At 38.5% G+C, this 23,996-nt stretch overlaps 1 protein-coding gene across 1 annotated transcript in view; it reads left to right on the forward strand.

Moving 5' to 3' along the window:
* Positions 1–23,996, forward strand: part of Ghr (growth hormone receptor) — a 246,845-nt gene that overhangs the window by 109,685 nt on the left and 113,164 nt on the right. The window contains exon 2 of the mRNA XM_070041112.1: positions 8,250–8,330. Within this exon, the coding sequence (XP_069897213.1) occupies positions 8,261–8,330 (70 nt within the window). The 5' untranslated portion in view covers positions 8,250–8,260. The remainder of the gene's footprint in view (positions 1–8,249; positions 8,331–23,996) is intronic.

Here is a 23,996-nt window from a genome sequence, read left to right on the forward strand (position 1 = left end):
ACCTTATAAACTTACAAGTAAACACACTGAGTGATCCTCAATATATACACAGATATTAATTGAAGGACGTCTCAAATCGTGTAATTCCATAGAAAGGCAAAAATCAAAGTTTAGCAAAATAAAACACCAGGAACTGGGTGCTTGAAAGGGATAGGATGAGGAAAGAGGTAGAGGACTGAAGAGGAGAAAGGGAGAATGTATAATTTTGTTACAAAATTATGGTCACTGATAGCATGATGTGAGCATGATTCAGCCAATACAAACCTTTTAAATCATAATTCTATAATCAGTGCTATCAAATCAAAATTTGTACAGGCCACATATGAGATTTCAAACTTTCAACTAATCACATTAAAGGAATAAGAAGATATGACACATTAGTTGTAATAACATATTTTATTTACCTCATTAGTCAAGTAATCCAATAGTCTAATAGTCCAACTCAGTAGTCCAATAGTCCAATTGCTGAAATACTTGACATCCTTTTATCTTGTAACAAGTCTTCACAATCTGTGGGTACTTTATACTTACTGTCTTTTTTCAGTTTAGGTACTAAATTTTCATGATAAATACTTGTCTTTATTTAGATTTCATAAAAAAATGCAGCTGACCTAATTGTGTTCACATACACAACGTGTTCCAAACATAATGAATTAAATGCTTGATTAAAATAGTGACAGCCGGGCGCTGGTGGCTCACGCCTGTAATCCTAGCTACTCGGGAGGCTGAGATCTGAGGATCGCGGTTCAAAGCCAGCCCGGGCAGGAGAGACCGTGAGACTCCTATCTCCAATAAACCACCAGAAAACCGGAAGTGGCGCTGTAGCTCAAGTGGTAGAGCGCTCGCCTTGAGCTGAAGAGCTGAGGGACAGCTCCCAGGCCCAGAGTTCAAGCCCCACGACCGACAAAAAAAATAAAAAATAAAAAATAAAATAAAATAGTGACAAATAAAGTTTAAATTTGTATTTAAACCCTCAGCCACATTAGCCACATTTCAAATGTTAAACAGACACACTTGGGAACGGAAGTGACCAGCACAGTGACAAACCTTGTATGTTGACTTGTGTGAGAAAAATGGAGAGAGACCTACTTGATAGACATTATTCCCTGAGGCCCTTTTACTTTCACCTCACAGCAAACCTTACCCATTTAACATTTATATTCCCTTATATTCCCTTCTGGATCCTATAAAAGCCCCAATCTCAACAAAATTGCAGTCATGTGTCACTTGTCAACCATCAGACCACAGGGAAGGACAGTGGTCCCATCAGATTATAACAAAGCTGCACAATTCCTATAACCTAAAGCTTCATGCTGCGGTAACACTGGAGTGAACCCCATTATAGGTGTTTGTGGTTTTTGTAAGTAAATCTACTTGCTGGTGGTATAAAGTATAGCACATGCAGCTGTGTACAGTGTAGAATACTTGATAATGATGACAACTGACTAGTAACCTAACTAGTATTTACTACCCCATCTATTTTTATCATTATTTTATAGTATACAGCATCTACTTGAAGAGGTTATTGTGAAACAGTAGCCTATATTATAACAACTACAATTCCATATACCTTATGTTATCTATGACTCAGTTACATAATTGTCTTGTGCTTGATTTGATCAGTTTAATCTACATAGTGTATATCCTAGGTTTTTGTGTGAGTGTACTATGAAATGTTTGCATGAAAAAAGTCACTAACTACAATCCTTCTTAGAATATACTTCCACTGTGAAGATACACATATGTATGTATATGAGTGTAGTTATACATATATACATGAAAATTAGATATGAACTTATTCTTGTTCACTAATGGGAAGGGAATACATTTCCCTAATTCATTCTGTCATCTGATCAATTTTTAAATTATCTCCTTCAAAAACAAGTGGGTGATAATATTAATTCTCAATGCAAATTATTCAAATAAAGCTCAATGACAATTATAATGGATATTTTCAGATATGAGTTTGAGTTAGCCACTTAATTTTCCTGTGCTGAGATTTTAGAAAAACTTCACTAGGAAATCTTAATTGATTTCAGTTTTGCAATATTCCTTTTTTTTAATTGTGAAAATACCGTACAGAAGGGTTGCAATTACATGGACAAGATAATGAGTACATTTCTTTTCAAGCATTGTTGCCTCCTCCTTTGTTTCCCCTTCCCATCCCTTCCCATTTCCCCCCTCCCCCCATGTACAAGTTATGTTGAAAAACGAACTTTACAGTTTTGCAATATTTCATTAGTAATCAACACCAGCCTCAGAAAGTACACATTTATTAGGTTATCTACCTGGAGCCTTGGTTTTGCAATATAAACAATACTGGTTCTATTGAATTTTAAAGTTAGCTCTTAGTTTTCCAGCATCAGAAAAGCTAAGTCAGCAAAATGACAGTTTGAGCAGACTTATTATCTTTTATTATTTTATTCATAATTTTGATGTTCTTCCTGACTAATATCAACATTCCGGGCTCCAAGATTTGTCATTTAACTCCTCTTGTGTTTAATTTGCCAACAGCACACTTCTTAAGATGTTTTTGTTCACTTCCTTTTTAAATACCTGATACAAGTTAGGGAATGTGGGAATTCTTGAGTGGTGTTTCACTTTATTTTTGCTGTATTGTACATGTTTTTCTGTATGTCATGACATGCTTTTATATATTTTTATATACATATATATAAAATTTTATTTATTTAGTTATTTTTTGGCCGGTCATGGGGCTTAAACTCTGGGCTTGGCGTTGCCTGCGCTCTTCAGCTCAAGGTGAGCACTCTACTGCTTGAGCCATGGGGCCACTTCCGGTTTTCTAGTGGTTTATAGGAGATAAGAGCCTCATGGACTTTCCTGTCCGGGCTGGCTTTGAACCTCGATCCTCAGATCTCAGCCTCCTGAGTAGCTAAGATTACAGGCATGAACCATCGGCGCCCAGCTCTAAATTATATTTTTTATTATCTTTAAGTACTTGTATAAAGAAGTAACTATTCAACAAATCAGTATAAATACAAGGTGTCTTGATCAGATTAGATTATTAGACTTTTGCCGTGCAGACATCCAGGTACAGAGAACAAAGAAAGGTTTATTGCGAGCAAAGGGACTCACAAGACCCCTTCCCACAAGCAAGGAGTGAGAAGAAGCACTGGCTATGGTCTGAGGTGACCTATATAACCTACTGAGGCTAGGAGGGGCTATTAGGGGCTAGGAGGTGGAGACTCTGGTGTGGACGTGCGGATGGCTTCATCATGGTAGACTAGGATTTATGGCTGCTGTCCAAATAGTAGATAAGGGGCCCTGCAGCCGCCCAGACCTGAAGGTCATTCTAAGGAGTGGTAGCTGCCCCAGAGGAGTGCCATCCCAAGGTAAAGCGGAGGTGGGGGGGGGGGGGGTGGAGGCTGATTATTTACTACCTGAACTAAATGGGCCTAGTGTTGCCTAGGAAGGGAACATGCCAGACTATGGAAGAGGGAAGGAGCATGCTAAGCTACAGGAAGGGGGCTCATTGGGTTAACAGTTACTCTTTCATCATTCTCCCCCATGGCTCCCAACCCAATCCTTCCCCTCAATTTTCTTAGCTTCAAAGGACCATAGGACACAAATTGAATGTTATGACTGCATCCCTCCCCCTTAACATACTTTGTGATGTTTATTTGGGGAAAATGCCATGGGAGCTTTTCACTATAGTCTATTTGTATTTTTAATTAATATTCTTTATCTCAATGTAATAACTCCTTTTTCTTTAGTCTTTGTTCTTACAACTTCAGCTTCCCACTAAACATTTCTAACATTTCTAGAAATCAGCACTCCAGTATCCAAAACAATCACGTGGCCTTCCCCTAAACAACTTAGATTCTGATGTCCTGATTTCTGCTAGTAGCATGGTCTTTCATCCACACAACTATTCCATCATTTGTCATAGATGTCTTTCCTTCTTAACTCTTGGCACAGTCATCCCCAAATCTGAATATGTTCCCATGCAATTAGGTGAAGAAGCCAGGAAATGAAGCTTCATCCTAAGGAAAGCCCATTTTTGCACCTCTTATCTATACAAAATACCTAGTGAATATCTGATTAATATGAGTTAAAGAGGCTATTTCTATTCTGATCTTATCTTCCAATCCAATTTTATTTCATATATATATATATATATATATATATATATATATATATGAATCTTTTTGTCTACCCACCAATCTCTTAGAATATTTCCTAAATACACTTGGAATTCATTCCCAGACTAGACCATTCTTGGTAAGCTTTTGCCCACAAATTTCACCACAGCTTTTCTTCCTTCCCCTCACCCATCACAATCTCATCTTTCATTCTTAAGCCTTTCAATTCAGTAGCTAATTTTCCCCTAAACTTTCCATTTTTAGATATGTCCCTTCTCTTCAGTTTCAAGTGCCTATATTTCCTGATTCTTGAAGTTAGGAACCATGACTTTCATTGCTTTTGCATTCATCTCCATAGTACTTTCCTTGCACAATGCTAAGAGACACTTAAGAATTTAAGAGAATCTACTGATATCAAATGTAAAAGCATTGAACCAATTGCTTTCTTTGCCTTGAGGTGTTTATCAGTCTGGAAGAAAAATGTCATCTCTAACCTCCATCTCTTCTCCATGTATTTATGGACTGTGTTCCAGCCACAGAATGAAAATCAGTCTAGCATAGGTCTGGTTATGTAATTTGGAAGCCTTCTCTGCTGGGCAGTCCATGGAGTTAAAACCCATGCCAGCAGGATTACAGTGGTTTTCAACTAACTCTCCCTTGAGGAAGGGGAAGGCAGGCAAAACACCTCAGGCATTGAGGGAAGAAATGGTGTGAGTTCCATTATGCAAGAAGAGGACCTCATTTTTTCCCTCTCACTGAAAACCTTGCTATGAAGCTGGAGCCAAACAAGGAACAAATACCATAAGAAATTTAAAGAAGGATTTTCCCTAGGAAAGTATTGCAAGCTTAAGTACAAAATTGCTAAGGTGTAATTTAATAGATTCTTCTGAAGAAATGCTTAACTCTACTTAAATTATAAGTAGACCTCTGATGACTTTAGTTTGAATGGATGCTTGTACCTCAGGGCTTATATATGTTCATGTATATATAAATATATATGTATATGTATATATGTGTATACATATTTACATATATATGTATTAGGTGAGTTTGGGTATTTGGGCACATAGGGTTTGGGGAAAGGGATTTCTTCCTCACATTAGACACACCATCGATACATTATGTCAAAATAACAAATTTGGTGTGGTATCATGCCATCCTTCCTTGAGGACATTTTAAATCAAAATGTAATAAAGGGAAATTTTTCTGCCATCTAGAAGCTCCCATGTGGAACTCTATAGAGCTGATGTGGGCAGCGTATGAATCCAATCTACCAAATGTCAGACTCCAGACAACTCTGGAGTCACATGATAACATTAGAGTGTTCTCCAGGAGAGTATACAGAAGGCTTCTTTCTAAAATCATATCCTTGGAGCAAACACCCACGGAAGGGAAAAGAGAGATTAGGTTCTAGTTCAGCAGTTAGTTCCTACTGAATCCAACCATATTTGATCATCCTCTTGTGGTTCACATTCCAAATTAGAATAGTAGAGATCAATGGTTGAGATGACACAGGTCAAGATGCATGATACCCATGAAGTGACTCATTAAATTGAAATCTCTTGGTACAACTACTTAAAGATAATTTTGAAAAATTTTAAGAATTTTATAGTTTAGACCTTACGCAACACGTCCGGTGGCACCAAACTTCTCTCATCTCCCATGTGGAAGAGTGGCAATTTTAGCTACCTCTTTTTCTGCTATGGGAGGATGGTTAATTTTGCTTTGAGATTCCAATTTGCTTGTTTTTGTTTTTGTTTTTGTTTTTTTGAGATGGAATGTGCTCAACAGAGCTCTGCCTGCTATATTTCCATTAGAAATTGTAAACCAAGCTGTGTGGATCACATCTGTAATCCCAGCTATTCTAGACTTTGGGAGAAGCAAAGATCTGGAAGATCACACTCTGAGGTTAACTCAGGCAGGTGTTCACTCAATGGAAAAAAATAATTAAAGGCCCAAAGAGGAGTAGGGACTGGCAATTGGAAGATTGCTTATCTAAGCAAGTGTGAGGTCCATGGTTCAAATGCCAATACTGTTTTTTTGTTGTTTTTTTTTTTTAAGAAAAAGACACTTTAAATTCCTTACTTGGGAGAAATGGAGTTCACTTACAGTCAGTGTTCAAATGTTTCAGGACTGGAGCTGGGAGCGTAATTCCATTATAAGTGTGCTTAGAGTCGTGTGCTTGGCTAACGTGGGCAATGCCTTGTGTTTGATCCCAGCCACTGTGAAAGAAAGAAGGCACAAATGTTTGGGGATTGAAGAGGGGTCACCTATTTTACTTGTGAAGCCATTTGTCACTTATTTATGTTGTCTCCCAGGGCTCTCTGAAATGTCCAAAGAGGTGATTTCTAAACCACAGACAGCACTCTTCTGAGAAATGAAAACTTACTTTTACTTTTACTCTGTGGAGAAGAATAAAAGAGACTGTGTATTTGGGAGTTCACTGATAGCATATGCCAGTGGAAGCTTTTTCCCTCACATATGACGGGGAATGGCTAATAAAATTAATAGTGTATACAATCCAGTCCTTGATGTGTTCTCCATTCAGAAAATGAAAATATGTGAAGGGAAATATCTGGATATCGACAGCATGGCATTTCCAGCCTGTAAAATGCTTGGTTTTAGCCTTTTTTAATGCATTTGTGCCTGAGGCTTCAAACTGTGATTACATAGCCTGTAAACCCTAGGAGTAAAGGACACAGGGCGGAGCAGTTCACTGATTCACATGGCAAAGTAGATGAGAGTGACGCAAGGCCATTAGTCCACAGCCTCCCAAGTTAAGAATTAAAAACCTGGATGTTGTAATAATTGCAACCGATGTCTGTAAAGTTATGTTTGCAGACAGCTGTGTTCCTTATGCTCATGGGTGTGCACATATGTCTGGAGATAGCAGAAGATATTCACTGTCTTCTCTTCAGTAAAAATATTTCCAGAACCTAAAATGACTTAGAACAAAAAAGACTGAGTGCTTGTCCACTATCTAAAAGTAAAACATAGAACACTAGACATTTTATACCTATTCATAATGACATTGTGCCAGGGCATGCTATAGACTCATGAAAACAAGCATTCCTGCTCATTGTTTCAGCTTGATTAGAGATAGCAAGAAGGGCTATTTCATTATTGTAATAATAGTACTAATATTTTTTAAAAGGCCATTCTGCACGTGGTGATGTATGGCTGTCTCTTGTGAATAATACACCTTTATGGAAATATAACAGCTTAGCTTAAAAGAGTTGGCCTTGGTGATCAGATAACAGCAACAGCTCTATAAAAGTCAATGTGTTGGGTTCATTTCCAACCAGCCCAAACTTGTCTCTAGAGAATCCTGAATGTGTAGGCACCATGGGCTTTTTGTGTGTTTTTTGTTTTTCCTAGAGAAGTTTCTTTCCTCCAGATAAAGATAGTGCTAACTGAGCTTGACAATCAACTTCCTGGTCCTTTAGACTGAACAACTCAGGTGTAGCCACACTTGGAATTCAAAATAGCTAGCAAGGCCAGAACTCATCCCAGCTAGAGTCGGAGGGGTTCACATTCCTGAGTCATTCAAAGCCCATAGGCCTCATAAAGTCAAAACCTGCTGAGGCTCTGGGATGTTTTCTTTTCTTTTGCCTCTCACCTTCCTTCTGCCTCCTTTCTAGTTATTCCTCCTTGAGAAAGCTCATTAATGCAGTGTTTCCAGTGTTAATTGAGCTCATTTGATCCCAAGGAAATGCTTCTATTGCGGTAGATTGCTTTGTTTTTTTTTCCTTTTAAGGCCTGTCCAGCCTGCAGTCACATGATTGGTGATCCTAATGGGCAGTGGGTTTTTTTTCCCCCTATTTCTGGATCAAATTAAACTGAAACTCACTGTCCCTGTTACTGAAGTTGTGGGAGGGGGTGGGAAGCATTTGCTAGAAGGTAATTCTGGAGGTGTCAGACAGGAAGTAAACATCTCTAGTGTTCATGGTATTTCCTGAGGTGAGCCCCCTATGGGAAGTAGAACCTATTACGACCTGCTCTTGGCCTTCATGAAACTCTGGAGCCATGAAAGACTTCCTAGGATACCTCCTCTGACTGAGACATCAGCACTCACCGTTTATTCCTTTCATGGCAGCCATCTGCTTTTCATTGCTTGGCTCATCTTGCTCTTTTTTCTGATTGCAGGTCCCACAGGTATGGATCTTTGGCAGCTGCTGTTGACCTTGGCACTGGCAGGCTCCAGCGATGCTTTTTCTGGGAGTGAGGGTGAGTACTGCTTTCCCAGTCCCAACCTTGGTGTTACAAAACAACCCAAAACTTTGTCAAATCCGAATTCTTTGGGCAATTTAGTTACAAATTAAAGTTTTAGGTATCAACTAACAGAAAATGTGTCTTAGCTGTAGTATCATAAACTAACAGGACTTCTCTGCATATGTTTCACAAAGAATACAGTAGTGAGCTTTGGTATCTGATATTTTCATATTGTCAAGAAATGCTTCAGAGCATGCTAAGGGCTTTTATATCGAAGGCAAGCCTGGTGTCTGGTCCTCAGACTCTGGAAGAGGTATTGAAATAGCACTGAAGAGTTATTAAGCTACTGATCACCCAGCTCAACTATGGCTAAGGATATCATCGTCTCTTCCACAGCCCAGAATTCAGCCATCTTAATCATATTCTCCTAGAGAGGAAATTGCAGGTTTCAAATGCATTTCACTTCTCACTCTCTGTGTGATTATCGTTTGCCTGAGTTTGAGAGGATAGACACCTGAAATAGTTGAACGATATACCCAGAAGTCATGAATTTCCTTGGCCATCTATAATTTTCCCTTCTTTTTTATACCTTCCTTCTTGTAGACAAGTCTCAACACTTTCAAACCTACATTTTTCATAGTAGACATAATAGAAACCAGGAAGAGTAATGAAAGCAAAAAAGAAAAAAAAGCATTTTTCTCTCTGAAAGAAAACTGTGCTTCTTAAGAAGTAGGCTACTTTTTCAAAGATCATTTTGAGGTTTGATTATTTACATTACTTGAGCTTTACCTGAGGACAGGAACAACACTGAACTCTGATGTTGCTTTAAGAGTAGCTAACTTCCTTACTCAACACCCAACTCATGTTGGAAAACACAGTTTAACAACAGACTTAGCACCTTCAGATGTCCTCCCTGACCTTGGAGCCAAAAATAAATACACAGCAGAGAGCTGCTAAGGGTGACCAGAGTAACTTAGAAAATGCAAAGGGTAAAATATGCTATTCTAGCTCTTAAAGCAATTCAAAAATATTTATAGAAAAGAAGTCATAATTGTTTGAAATATTTTTGGGTCTCTCTAGTGTAATAATGTCAACACTATGCAAGTCAAATGTGGAGAAAAAGGCGGCTTCATTTCAACAGCCTTTCTCATGGCTGGTTTTAGACTCTGGTTCTGAGCCAAAGAATTACAGCTCAGATCCTCTGCTCTTCCAAACTAACTCATGGTGGTTTAATCTCTCCTTTCTTCACTAAGGTGACTTTCTCTCTATAGGGCGAGGGTTGAGGATTTTTTTAAACCTGTGAAGGAAAAAGTATGGTGTAAGACTAAAGAAATTTCAAAAGAATTTCTAAAAAAAAAATAGTTAAAAGCTCAAATGATATCTTCGCTCTAGAGAACTTGCAGATAGCATCCATTTCAGCTGCTTCCACATTTTAGTAAAATAAAGCTTGAAGAAAAATTATTAGTTAGTTTTGAAAAATACATGTTGTGTGTACATTTATGGTAGACAGCATGTTATAAAGCACATATAGAGTACAATGTATTTGTATTATACAAAACATTGTGTATGATATTCTATGCAATGTATTTGTACTCTGCTAAATGTTGTATAGTACAATGGTCACTATCATGGCACTAATTACCATAATGGTCTTCTTAATTGTTATCCATCCCTTACCTTCCACCCACTAAGAGAAGCTTGGCAGAAATCTTGAATACAATAACTACTTTTAACTATGCTCTTCATGCTGTACAATAGACCACTGGTTTTTGTTTTACATATTTCCTACTATGTGTATCCTTTGGCATGTAATCTTCCCATGCCTTTCCCCTTACTTTAACCCTGGAACTCAGTATTATCTATCTCTTCTTTCGCATCTGTTTTTTTTTTTTTTAAGATTCTAAATATAAACGAAATCATAATATTCTTCTAAGTTCACTTAGCCCAATGTGCCTTAGGTCCATCTATCTCATGACAAACACTAAGATTTCTTATCTTAAGCTCAATAGGGCTCCATTTTATATGTGTACAATACATACACACTTTGGAATATGTACATGTGTATGCAGATATATACATATATTAATATCATTGTTTTTTATTCATCTATTGATGGTTGTTTAATATCTTGACTAGTGTGAATAATGATGAGTGAACACAGCAGTGCACATGTCTTCCCAAGGTAGTAACTTCATTTCTTTCATCATCTGGTCTTAATGTTAACCATGTATTTTGCTTTGCTTTTTAATGATTTGTGTTCGAGGGAAAGCAGAGTATAAGAACCTGCAATGGTTTATAGTAAAGATAAATCAAATATCCTACCAGTATTTAACATTTTCCTTTCTTTTTTTCTTGTTGAGCTAACCAAAATTTCACTGTAATATATGGGTACTCTAGAATCCTTCCTTAAAATGGCCTGGAGAAAAGGATGGAGTAGCAGGTCCAGGTTAGCATATGCATGCATGTGCATGCATGTGCATTTGCCAGTTTGGCCAAAGTCATCACATGTCATGACATACACCTCAGATGACATTCATGGGACATGTGCTTTTTTTCCACCTGATCAGAATCAAATCATTCATTCTGTTTTTATTTCCTCTCCTATTGTAAACAGCAGGCTAAACAGGCAGGTGAAGAAGTGTGTGTGTGTGTGTGTGTGTGTGTGTGTGTGTGTGTGTGTGTGTGTGTGTGTGTGTGTGTGTGTAGGGGTGTGAGTGTATGTGTGTGTGTAAGTACTGGGACCTGAATTGAGGACCTGGTCCCTGAGCTTAAGTCTAGCACTCGCCCACTTAAGCCACAGCTCCACTTCTGGTTTTTTGATGGTTAATTGGAGATATGAATCTCATAGACTTTTCTTGCCTGGGCTGACTTTGAACTGCAATCCTCAGATCTTAGCCTCCTGAATAGGTAAGATTACAGGCTTGAGCCACCAGCACCCAGCCTAAGACTTTTTAAAATACATGCACTGTTTGAGTCTTATAAGTTACTTGTTGGTTCAGGTTGATCAGTGAAAAATGTAATGGCACTGGTGAACTGGTGAGTGACTATGGAAGCATCACCTTTAGAAAAGTCACCCAAGAGCTGATAGAAGGTGACAGATCTGTATGCCTAGGCAAGGTTGGCTCTTGGAATAGGTTTCCCCTCCCTTGAGGAGACGAATAATTACAACTATACAGGGCTTGAAAGATTGTTTTTTCATTAACTATAATTGGCCTTATGAGATTTAATGAGAACCAAACATGAAACAATGCCCTCATTGTATTAGCTAGTGTTATAATAGACATTTATCCCTCTCTGCCTCTCATCCTTAATATGAAGCTCTATATCTGCCCCCTCAGTGCAAGTTACAGTCTCAGAAAGAATTGCTTATTGCAAAATCAAGAATGTTCAACAATGCCTCATTTTTACAGGGCTGTACCAGGTTGGCTTATCAAGTGGTTATATCAAATTTCTCCTCCTGGAATATGGTTAATGAGAAATAGGTTTAAAAACCTGATGGATATAAAATGTCTCTTATAAAATATATCATATGCTTTACAACAAATCATCCTACAGCTGAGCACCCCATTGGTCCTTCACATTTGGCCATGAAAATCAATTTAGCTGAGACATGAATAGCTTCTAATAATAAATAAGAACTGTAGATATATAAAGCATAGATTGTACATGGAAGACATAGATCATCAAGATGCTCTGAACAAAATTAATCAAGGTATCCAGGTGCCGGTGGCTCATGCCTGTAAGCCTAGCTACTCAGGAGGCTGAGATCTGAGGATCAAAGCCAGCCCAGGCAGGAAAGTCTATGAGACTCTTATCTCCAGTAAACCACTAGAAAACCAGAAGTGGCACTGTGGCTCAAGCGGTAGAGCACTTGCCTTGGGCTGAAGAAATGAGGGACAGCACCCAAGCCCAGAGTTCAAGCCCCAAGACCGCCAAAAAAAATTAATCAAGGTAGATTAGAATCATTAATGTTAAAAGTCCCGTGCATAATAATACATGCTTACCCTTAAGTCCATGAGGAATACAAAGATTCTTCCTCAAGGAATTTATCATGAATTAAGAAATCAGATATGTGCCTCAAGAATAATATCAAGTCATATCAGTGAACTACCAACATGGCCTGAAGCATACTATAGAGGATTAGCAACAAGAGGAGGGTCTCTTTGGCTCTGGTGAAATCAAGAGTTTTATTAGGCAGGATTGCACATTTCAGTGGGCACTGGAATGTTGGGTTAAGCATTTAAAAGCCTAAGAAGAACATTAGTAGCTTATGTGATAAAGGCACATTATCAGAAGTGCGAAGGAGATAGGAGGGGAAAGTGGCAAACAGTTTGTTGAGTTGCTGAATTATTATATTATGTTCTGTGCACTGGGCTATGGCTAGGAGTAGTTCTCCTTTTCTGTGTGCATTTAACATTCAACAAATACTTATTGAACAGTGACTTTGTGGAAAGCGGATAATTAATTTAGCCAGATACACATATCTATATTGACAGACCTATTAGAAATGGCCTAAAGGAAAAACTCATAATTAGCATCTTACTACTCTTCAGATAAATTCTGCAAAAGATGTTGTATTTTTTATACCAGTCAAAGTAAGAAATTTATATTGTGTGAACCCATGTCCCAAAAGAACTAGGATCCTCCAAATAATGTTTTTTTAATCATTGACTAATCTATAATGCTATGAAAATGAACACAACACATATTTGGAAGAAAGGACACTTATATCCTCGCTGTTTAACAGGAAATAATAAGGAATTTTCAGGGTGTTTTTTTTTGCATGTGTTTTTGCCATGTTCCATGTTATTCACAGAAATACTGTATCTATTGTTTCCTTAATGCACATGAATATTTATTAGATTATTATTGGATTGTTCTGTAATATGCTTTTTATTTAATGTATTTTGACTCAACTTTCACATGAGCACATATAGACCTAAAAACTATACACAAAGGTTTCATTGTGATATATCCATACATGCACATAATATTCCTTGATTATTTCTACCCCTCTAATGTATATTCTTGTCCCTTTCCTCGCTTCCTCTTTTCCCTTCCTCTTCTACTTCTCTCTTGACTTGTTTCACTTCACAGCAGCATTATATCTTTGTTTATTTAACTCCTCACCAATTATTAGATATCTAGGATCCCTACTGTGTAACTTGAACATTTGAAAAAATTAATTCCTTCAACACTGTATTCCTGTTGTTTCCTTCTATCATCCTTGAAGTTTCAAACAGCACTGGGTTAGTTCCATATATAATTATTGTATATTACATATAATATTATTTTGATCCTCTTCTGATGTGGAATTTCTGAGGCAAAAAAAAAAAAATTGTGCAAACTGGTCACCAATGGCTCACTCCTATAATCCTAGCTACTCAGGAGGCTGAAATCTGTAGATCGCGGTTCAAAGCCAGCCTGGGCAGGAAAGTCCGTGAGACTCTTATCTCCAATAAACCACTAGAAAACTGGAGGTGGCGCTGTGGCTCAAGCTGTAGAGCGCTCACTTTGAGCTTAAGAGTGCAGGGACAGCACCCAAGCCCAGAATTCAAGCCCCACGACCGACCAAAAAAAAACAAAACAACATGCAATTCTCAAATTTTTAAGGTTAGTGCTCTACTACCACTTGAGCTATAATTCTGCTTCTGGCTTTATTGGTAATTTGTTAGAGATAAGAGTCTCGTGGACTTTCCTGCTAGGACTGGCTTTGAACTCTGATCATCAGATCTCAGCTAGGCTTACGGCCATGAACCATCAGCTCCTCAGCTGCCATTCTCAATTCTTAAGAATGTTTAGTTAGTGGGCAGCTCCTCTTATGTTTGTTAATAGCTTAATGCTTACACCTACTTTTTAATTTTTTGTATATATTTTTATTGTAAAAATACTGTACAGAGGGGTTACAGTTACATGAGTAAGGTAATGAGTACATTTCCTATAGAACATTGTTACCTCCTCCTTTGGTTTTCCCCTATCATCCCTTCTCTCCCCACCTCCCCAACTCCTCCCCCCAAGTTGTAAAGTTTGTTTTCAACATAGTGTCTTGTACATCTCATTGTTACAATGGTCAACCTTATCCTTGTTTTAGCATTTTGTTATTTCCCTTCCCCTCTCCTGATTAGAAAAATGTATAAACAAGATGCAGGGCACCAGAATCAAATACAGTGAAAACAGGAGTTATACTATGAGGGAAGAACATACAAAAGAAACAAAAAAAATCACATAACACATTATAAATACATTAAAACCAACAGCAAGAAAGATAAAAACACTTGTGTCCCTATCTTGGGGTTCATTTCGCTTAACATCATCTTATATGGTCATATGTACATAGCTTTTGATCTTTTCTGCTTGTCCTAGACATATACTAGTTATTGCAAATAAGGCAAACCATAGGACCTTTGTTTCTTTGGAACTGGCTTACTTCACTTAATATGACTTTTTCCAAGTCTTTCCATTTCCTAACAAATGGGGTGGTGTCATTCTTTCTGATGGAGGCATAGAATTCCATTTTGTGTGTGTGTGTGTGTGTGTGTGTATGTGTGTGTGTGTGTGTGTGTGTGTGTGTGTGTGTGTGTGTGTGTCACATTTTCTTGATCCATTCATCTACTGAGGGTCATCTGGGTTGGTTCCATATATTAGCTATGGTAAATAATACTGCAATAAACACAGTTGTGCTGGTAGCTTTAGTATAGCCTTGTTTGTGGAATTTTCAGTTTTTAAATACATCCTACTCAAAAATAAATAAATAAATACATACATACATACATCCTACTCCACTATCGTTGAAGCTCCACAGAGTCCTAAAAAGTTACCAAGACACGTTAGAGATATTTCAAGAATGTATTAGAATTAGAATTGCAGTGAATAAACATTAAAGCTCTTCCCTGCTATAAACATGTTCAATAACAGTTCAAAGCTTTGCCTCACTGGTAGGTTGTGTCCTTTAACTTGAAGTCTCGGTAGTTATCCAGGCCAAGAAGAAATCATATAGTCCTCTCTAGTGCCATGGCCTAGGTCCATGCATTAGCAATCCTGTGTCACATTGCCCTTCTGGTATCACAAGTTACCTTGACATAGAAATTCAGTAGGTTGCAACAGGCCTCGTAAATCTGCATGGTGCCAGCCGGAGTTGTTAGCTTAGACCTTTTTAGATAAGGACACAAAACAGTCTTTCAGCAAGGTTTATCCTTTATGGTTTCAAAGAGGAAGTTTTAATGTATGCTCTCAACTCAAAGGAGCTCACCATTTATAGACGAAAAGTCAGAGATGTCAACATAATTCAGATATGAACCTCTCAGGCTATTAAAGGGTTGGGGGTTTCTTTTATATATATTTATTTTTATTTATTTTATTTTATTTTATTTTGTCCGTCATGGGGCTTGAATTCTGGACCTGAGTGCTGACCCTCAGCTCTTCAGCTCAAGGCGAGCACTCTACACTTAAGCCACTGTGCCACTTCCTGTTTTCTAATGATTTCTTGGAGATACGAGTCTCACGGTCTTTCTTGCCTAGGCCGACTTTGAATGGCAATCCTCAGATCTCAGCCTCCTGAGTAGCTAGGATTACAGGTGTGAGCCACCAGTGCCTGGCAACTTAATATAAAAAAATTTTTTTAATTATCTTGACGTACTTGTACAAGAGCATTGCCATTTTTAACTAGGTAGTAACACTATTCGATTTTCATTTTGGAAATTACTACTAACACTACTAAACAGATAAAAGAACTGAGATGGATATAGTATAGAGGAAGAGGATTGTAACTGATCAAGAGAGAAATGATCTGAGTGTGGCAGGCGTAGTAAAAATAAAACAATAATGGAAAGAGATTGAGGACATGAAATCCCCAGCATTTAGTCTGGTTAACCTGTAGATTTTTTTCCCCCTTTGGGAACTAACAGTGTTTCTTACTCGATTCATTTCTGTTTCTACACTTGTAGTTAAATGTTATCAATATGAAGCCCTGACTCAGGTGTCACACAGTGAAGTGGAAGGAATTGCTCAATAGTGCTCCTCTGTGGACGTGCTGAGTGCTACATGAAGGAGTATCTAAGCCACTCTTCTTAGACACCATCTTCCAGAACTCCTTTTGCCTGTGCCTGTCTGACATCCTACTGTTTACCCACTTCCCTGTATGTGTGGCTATGACAAGGTTTTGATTATCAACCACCCACTAAGGCTCCATCTTGAATACAAAGGTCTGAACTTCCTCCCTGTGGCCCTTGATGCATCCACCACTAGATCCCAAGCCTGTGACAAAGCCCTTCAAATTTCATCGTTGTGAGAGTAGGTGCTTACCTCAGAAAAGACCATAAAATATAAGCAGAATTCAACAAGAGTCACAAAGCTATGTGCTGGGCAGAATCCAGGCAGAATCTTGGAGGTTGGCTGAGCCCACACAGACTGACTCACACCTATGAGAAAACTGGCAGTGAGCAATTAGTTTATCTCCACTAATTAGTAAATAAAATAATCAAAACCACCCATGAATAATCCCATTTTGCCAATGCCGGTGAAGGTCTATCTGTCGAGTCTTTTTCCATGACTCCTAGTTCCAGGACAAGACCTGGTCCTGGTTTACAAGGTGTCACCACACCACTTTCCCTTTACCAAGTTCAGTAGCCTAAGCTGAGGCTCACATTATGAGGTACACAGGGAAGAGGCTGACAAAATATATGTGGTGGTTGGTGCAGGCAAAGAGCAGCACGTAGAAACACATGGTTGTCCATCTCAGGCTAAGGGCTGACACAGGCTCAGCTATGCAGAAATCCATGCCAGTTTACACTAGCCAAGCCAGCCTCTGCTGAGTCCCTCAATCATGCAGTATGTTTGCCCTAGGAAAACCCTCTCAAAAAGCACCTGCCTTTGGTGGTTTTCTTCTCATTGTCTGTTGAATGAAGTCAATGTGGTTTGTTTCACAGGGCTGGTTTAAAACTTAATCTTCAACTGTGTCTAATGGACAGTTTGAACATAGGCATCTTTGAGGCCTGGCTCTGTTATGTTGGGACTGCTGCCTGCATATCCACACTGCCATGCACCTAACCTGTCATCGGATGCAATCACCTGCAGCCACAATTCCCCAGAAATACCTTTGTCTTTCATGAACAGCAGGCCCCGCCATCCTGTGTTGGCTTTTTTGGCAACATTTATATAATGCTGTCAATAATGTAATCCTGAAACCCAGAGCATCACCTGTAGTTGACAATAAAAACTAACTGGGGAGGATGTATAGCATAAATACCCTTGGAAATCTGATCCACAGTTGCTCATACAGTGACTGTCTTCCTCCGAGGGCTTCCTGATGATTCTAGAGGCTCAGAGGCTTTCAGGAATTCCTCAACATCAGCTGACTTTTCTTCTGTTTCTATTCTCCAAATCTGCTCAAAACCAATCCACAGTATTTCACATGATTCACAGGAATCTCTGTGTAACAACTTACTTAATCAGTTCTGTATTACATTTCCATAGCAAGATGGTACAGATTCAGATGTCGTAAACCCTGTTGCAACCACAGACGAATCATTTCAGAGATGTTTTCTTAGACGCTCTCATTTAGAGGGTGGGTGGAAGATGTGTGTAGGGAGCTGGCATTGTTTCTATAGCCCTTTTCAAAATGGAATTGCAATCGCATCTGTGTTTTCATGTTGTATGTTGAACTTGAAATAAATGGAATCAAATTGCTTTTAGATGACACAACAACCACTGCATACCTTTTGTGTTGTAATATTATGGATTTAAAACTCACTGACCTTCAGATCCATAAAGGATGTTTTGCTCATTCTGGTCATACCATTTGCCAGCATTCCGGTGGGGACCTTTATTTGTTGAAAGAACAAAGGAATCAACATCAGAAGCCTTACCTGGAACTTCTTGTCCTCTCCCACGATTGTTACTGCTGCTCTGTATATCCAGTCCTAACCAGGGAAGGATTAAGTTGGAACCCCCTTGCAATGGAAAGGGTCTAGAAAGAGCTGTGGGGAATAGATATAGGAACTGGGATATGTGGGCTTTCCTTAGGGGTGAAATGATTTCATTTTCCTGCTGTTTATTCCCGATGCCACAGGACCAGAACTTGGCCCTAAACGTGAATGCTTCTGAAGTTGCTGCCCTTCCTAGGTCTTGTCAACTATTTCCATGTGACTGAACTCTGTTTTCTATGCACCAGCCACTTGACAAGGTCCTGCACTAAATGAACTGGTCACCCAGAGCTGTCCCCATACCACCTCTCTCTGTGTCCTACCTGTCAGATAAATCTCCTCAAATATTGACAGACAGAGATTTAGTAAGGTTTGCAGAGCCCAAATCCAAATTGTCTCTGTTCCCTTGGACAATGATCTTTACATGACAAGACACCCTAATGATGAATCTTATCCTATAGATACCTGGATCCATTTTTTCTGCTCAATTCCGTAAAGGTCTCTTCTTTCCTATATTCCAATGAAAGCCCATCTTGAAGTATAAAACTCTTAGGGTTGAAAGTAAATGTTATACTTGTGAAATCTTAAATTTCTTTATCTTTTAACTATGAAAAGATATTCAAACATCATATTAAATATTACTTATATTCAAATAATATTTAAATGTAAAAAATTATATTTAAAACTACTAAAATTTTAAACAACATTTGGTGTACCTATGTACCATGCTAATGAAGGAGCTTAGTTGAAACTGTGGCCAATTATCCCTGTGGCCAGGTGCCAAACTAACACATGTAAAGCTGGGTGCTGGTGGTTCACACCTGTATTACTACTAGCCACTCTGGAGGCTGAGATCTGCAGATCATAGTTGGAAGCCAGCCAGAGACTTTTACCTTCACTTAATCACCAAAAAAGCTGGAAGTTGAGCCGTAGCTCAAGTGGTAGAGAACTAGCTTTGAGCATAAAAGCAGAGACAGTGTCCAGGTCTGAGTTCAAACCCTAGGACACACACACACACACACACACACACACACACACACACACACACACACACACACACACACACACACACACACACACACACACACACACACACACACACACACACACACACACACACACACACACACACACACACACACCCTAACATGCAAACATGAAGAGCCACTTCCTAAGAGACAAAATCAAAAGAGTTTGAATTTTCTAAAGATTTTTACCTTTCACCAGCAAATAATTGTAATCAATACCAATCAAAATTAATTCGGTGGATTTAAACAGAAATTCTGCTGAAATGGCAATGTGTAGGACTTTTGTGATAGCTAGCTAGTATATTCATTTCCATTTCTACTCAGATGATTTCTGCAAGCACATTTTGCTTGTGTTATCTGCCTAGCTAAAGAAATATGGCTGGTGATGTAGTTCAGGCCTAGGTTCAATCCCAAGACAGCAAAAGAGAATCATAATAGTTGTATCAAAGAAACAGGAGATAGTTACATGAACTATAAATCCTCTAAGATTGAGATTTACTAACTTAACACTTTGACTCTCACTATTAGGCCTCATTATATTGTATGTGATACCATTATATAAAACTATATTATTATTTTGTATATTCACTATAATAAATGATAGTATTATAAATATATTTAGATGCATATTTTATTTCTTTTTGTGTTTGCTAATTAATATACTGGAGCTTGAACTTGGGGCCTAGGTGCAGACCCTCAGCTTTTTTGCTCAAAGCTGGTGCTCTACCACTTGAGCCATGCCTCAAGTGAAGGTTAATTGGAGATAAAAGTCTCATGTCTGGCTTCCAACTGTGATCCTCAACCTGTTGAGTAGCTTAGATTACAGGCATGAGCCGCTGGTATCCAGCTAATATATGCAGGTTTTTTAAAAGAAAATTTGGTGAAATGTAAGTAATTTCCTCAAAGTGAATAGGTGTATCTTCTTGAGGCTAAATCAGTATTGGAAGTTTCTAGAGTCCACCACCATTTCTCATTTGAAAAGACTTCGTAAAGATTCCTCCTAAGGCATCTGCAGCACCTCCTGACACTGTCCAGCTCTGTTGTCATATAACACCCCTACACTAGAATAGGGAGGGACAAGAAGTGGCTTATGAATCAACTCTGAGTTTTCTCCTCTACGTTGTTCTTGAGTTCCTCATCAACTATTGGTTGCCAAAGGAAAGCAAAGCCATCTCCTCTCTCCACAAACATGCTTACTGACATTTTTAACACGCAAAGCTTTCTCTCTCCTTGTAGTCTTAGCATTCTTTCTTTTGTAAAGAGACCAATAACATTGTTATTGGGTCATTTTTCTGAGTGGATTTATCTATACAAATCAGTGAAAGCACAACTAACCTCATAAAAAACCAAAGTCTGAATCATTGTATTGTTGTTTTAGGAGTGAAAATAAAAAGGCATGTTGTCAGGGGGGAAAGTGATTGTATGAAGAACTGATTTTAAAACACATGTAAAGTATTTGTCATTTAGTGATCCTATTTAATGGGGTGATGGAGCCATCAGCTAGTCTGTGATACAAATCCAGTTGTCAGTGATCACTTTGAGGTTAGCAGTGCAATTCAGCGTCCAGCTACAACATCCTATTTAATCTATATGCATTGTTGAATAATTCAGTCAAGGTAATGAGTACATCTTTTTGTGAAAAAGCATTTAAAGTATACCTGCTTAGTAATTTTCAAATACTGAATATAGTCACTGTGCCATACAATAATCTCTAGAACTGTTTCTGTCTAACTAACTTTGTACCTGGGGCTCCATCATCTCCCCACTTCTCTATGGCTCAGCCCTTCCCTCCTCCCCGCTCTGGCAACTGCTACCCTACTTTCTGCTCCAGAATTCCACTTTTTTAGATTTACCATAAAGGTGAGACCATGCAGCATTTGTATTTCTATGCTTGGCTTATTTCACTTCGTATAATGTCCTCCATATACACCCAGTAACAAAATTTCTCTTTAAAAAAGAATTGAAATTTTTTTTAATCCATTTTTGTTCAGAAAGCTGCAAGAATCAAATGAAATAGCATGTAACACACTGGCCTAGCTACTGGTAAGAGCTCAGATTTTTTCATTGAAGGCCAATCCCCTCTTTATTTATCTTTTCACTAAAGGAGGAAGAACAAAGACAATAGACTGTTGTTGCAAGAAAATACTTTCTCCTAATTACAATTATCCCAAAGTGTAATGAGTAGCCCAGGGCCAGAGGCTCAAGCCTGTAATCCTAGCTACTACGGTGGCTGAGATCTGAGGATCCCAGTTGAAAGCCAGCCCAGGCAGGAAAGGCCATGAGACTCTTATCTCCAATAAATCACCAGAAAACCGGAAGTGGTGCTGGGGCTCAAGTGGTAGAGTACTCACCTTGAGCTGAAGAGCTGAGGGACAGCGCCCAGGACCAGAGTTCAAGCCCCACAACTGACCAAAAAAGAAAAAAGAAAGAAAGAAAGAAAAGAACAGTACAATGAGTTACAGGCTTGGGGTTAAGTGGTTGGATATGCAGAGCAGACCTACCAAGACAGTGTTTTCTCAAACACAGCTTTGTATATTGTTTTGATTTTACCTAGTGGATTTCCTCATCATATTTCTTCTCTCTAAGCATCTTTAGATTCTTGGGATTGAGACAAGTGAATTATTGCTGGAGACTGAGTTGTAAAATGATCCACCACTACACCTACTCAGGGGATCATTTGTATAAAAAGTAGAAGACAACATTTCATTGTGAACAGGGGAAAAAAAGAAACTTCTGTCTGATCCTTTATAATTCTCAGACTGCACTTCTTGCCTTCTAACCCCCACATGCAGAAATGGTTTTCTCAAAAGCCAAAGATAAAACTAATTGTTATGCCTCTGGGACTTCATGTAAACAGGTGGTATTTAAATCCATCTAGTTCTTGCTACGTGGATCCTATTCTCCTAATAGCCTTTATCATCAGAAACAGCTGAACTTGTAACTTTTCTAAGAGAGTACAGACAGTGAACTCATGAACTTCCTGAACTGTGTAGAAGTACCCGGGTACTAACTACACACACGTCCCTTTTCTAAACAAGTAGGGCTGGCTAACCAGACATTCCTCCTTGGTCAGCAATCAAGAATCAAACCAGGACCTTGCTTCCCATGCTTTTAAAAAAAAATTGGTTAGTCTGTGTATATTTGAGGAAGATGACTCACTATGAGAAGAAGTCTTTTTAGATGGTATTTTAAGTATGCCTGTACGGAATATAATCAGAAAAATATTTGTAGGAAGAGCTCTGAAAACATATGGTTACAATAGATTTGGAGATCAAGGGTCTAGGTGAGGATTTCGTAACCTTCACACTGTTGACAAAGCTTATCTGGGGTGGGAGGTGTGCTGTGTGTTGCAGCTACAAGAATCAATCCACGACCTTTTCTCATTAAATATCAGTAGTAGCTCCTCCTCAGCTGCAGCACACAAAAATGTCCCCATTGTGAATCACTGGTATAGATCCAGTGGCTGCATATTGAAATGACTGTACCAAGGCTTTCTGTGTGGCTCAAATTGGAGAGAGCATGCTTATGTGTCTTAAAAAGTAAAACAAATATTATGTATACAGTTATTTTTTCACTGCCTTGTTGGTTCATCCAGTTGTTGCCACTATTTTTGCAGCAGGTGCTAGAGACCTACAAATGAATTAACCCTGAGAGGCTCAAAGATTTCCAGCTAAACAAAAGAGGCTAGAAGAAAAAGAGGAAAACTTGTGAGGTATACTGTTGTGAATGTATGCATATAATAAGCACTCTGAACAAGGAAAGGCTGTGTCTCAACCAGAAAATAGCAAAGGAGTTAGATCATACTGCTGGAGCTGTACGTGTAAGAATTAGCAATCAACTAATTGTGACTAGTGCCTTTTCATGTCCTACCGTACCTTCATGCAGTTTTTCTGGAAGTCATTAAGGTGCATGCTAGAAGTTAATATTTGGCACAGCTTAAACTCTTATCGTATTTCAGGGCCACTTGTAAAGCAATATCAAAATCAAATGGGCAACTTCAGACTTGAAGTTGTCAAAAGCATCTCTGTCTTTATTTATATCTGCTCCCAAGGTATCAAATAATCCAACCAAAATAATAAAATTAAAGCAAAACCAAAAATTCAAGCCATATTTCCTTAGATAGCAAATGAATACTAGAGACATTAGGGAATAATACTGAGTCAAAAGAGAAGTTTTAGTCCTGAGTATGTTCTTCAAGTGCAAGAATGGAGTCTTAGCTCTGTTAATTCAAAAAGAAACACTTGGAACATTTTAAATGCCGTTTGTTTTTTAACTCTTAATTTTGATGTTGTGCATATAAATGGGAACCATTGTGCCTAAGTGCTTAACTGCGAGTTTCAAGGAGATTGAGTGGACCATCACTAAAGTACAGAATTGTTCCAGGGGACTCTACCTTAAATATGCCTTCATGAGGAAGTTCCACATAAAAGCTGGTGCTCCTGATGGAGTCACCTTTACATTAAAGGCTACAGTATTGGTTGTGTAGAACAAGGGTTATTAGCTTTAGCCAGGTGCTAATTGGTCATGAGCCACATTTGCTTTAGAAGCCTACCCGTCAAGCCTGTCATTCATGCTGGCTTATAAAGAACAACTTAAACATCATTAATGAATCCCTCTGAATGTACAGCCACCACGTTTGAGTACTCACAGCAAATGCTTCCTGTCATTTGTCCCTAGTCAGCTCCAAGGATTAGATTGGTAGAGCAAACTGAGAGACATTCTTGATCATTTAA

The sequence above is a fragment of the Dipodomys merriami genome, unplaced genomic scaffold, assembly GCF_024711535.1.
Source record: "Dipodomys merriami isolate MVZ:Mamm:240054 unplaced genomic scaffold, mDipMer1.0.p SCAF_30, whole genome shotgun sequence".
Classification (NCBI taxonomy): Eukaryota; Metazoa; Chordata; class Mammalia; order Rodentia; family Heteromyidae; genus Dipodomys; species Dipodomys merriami.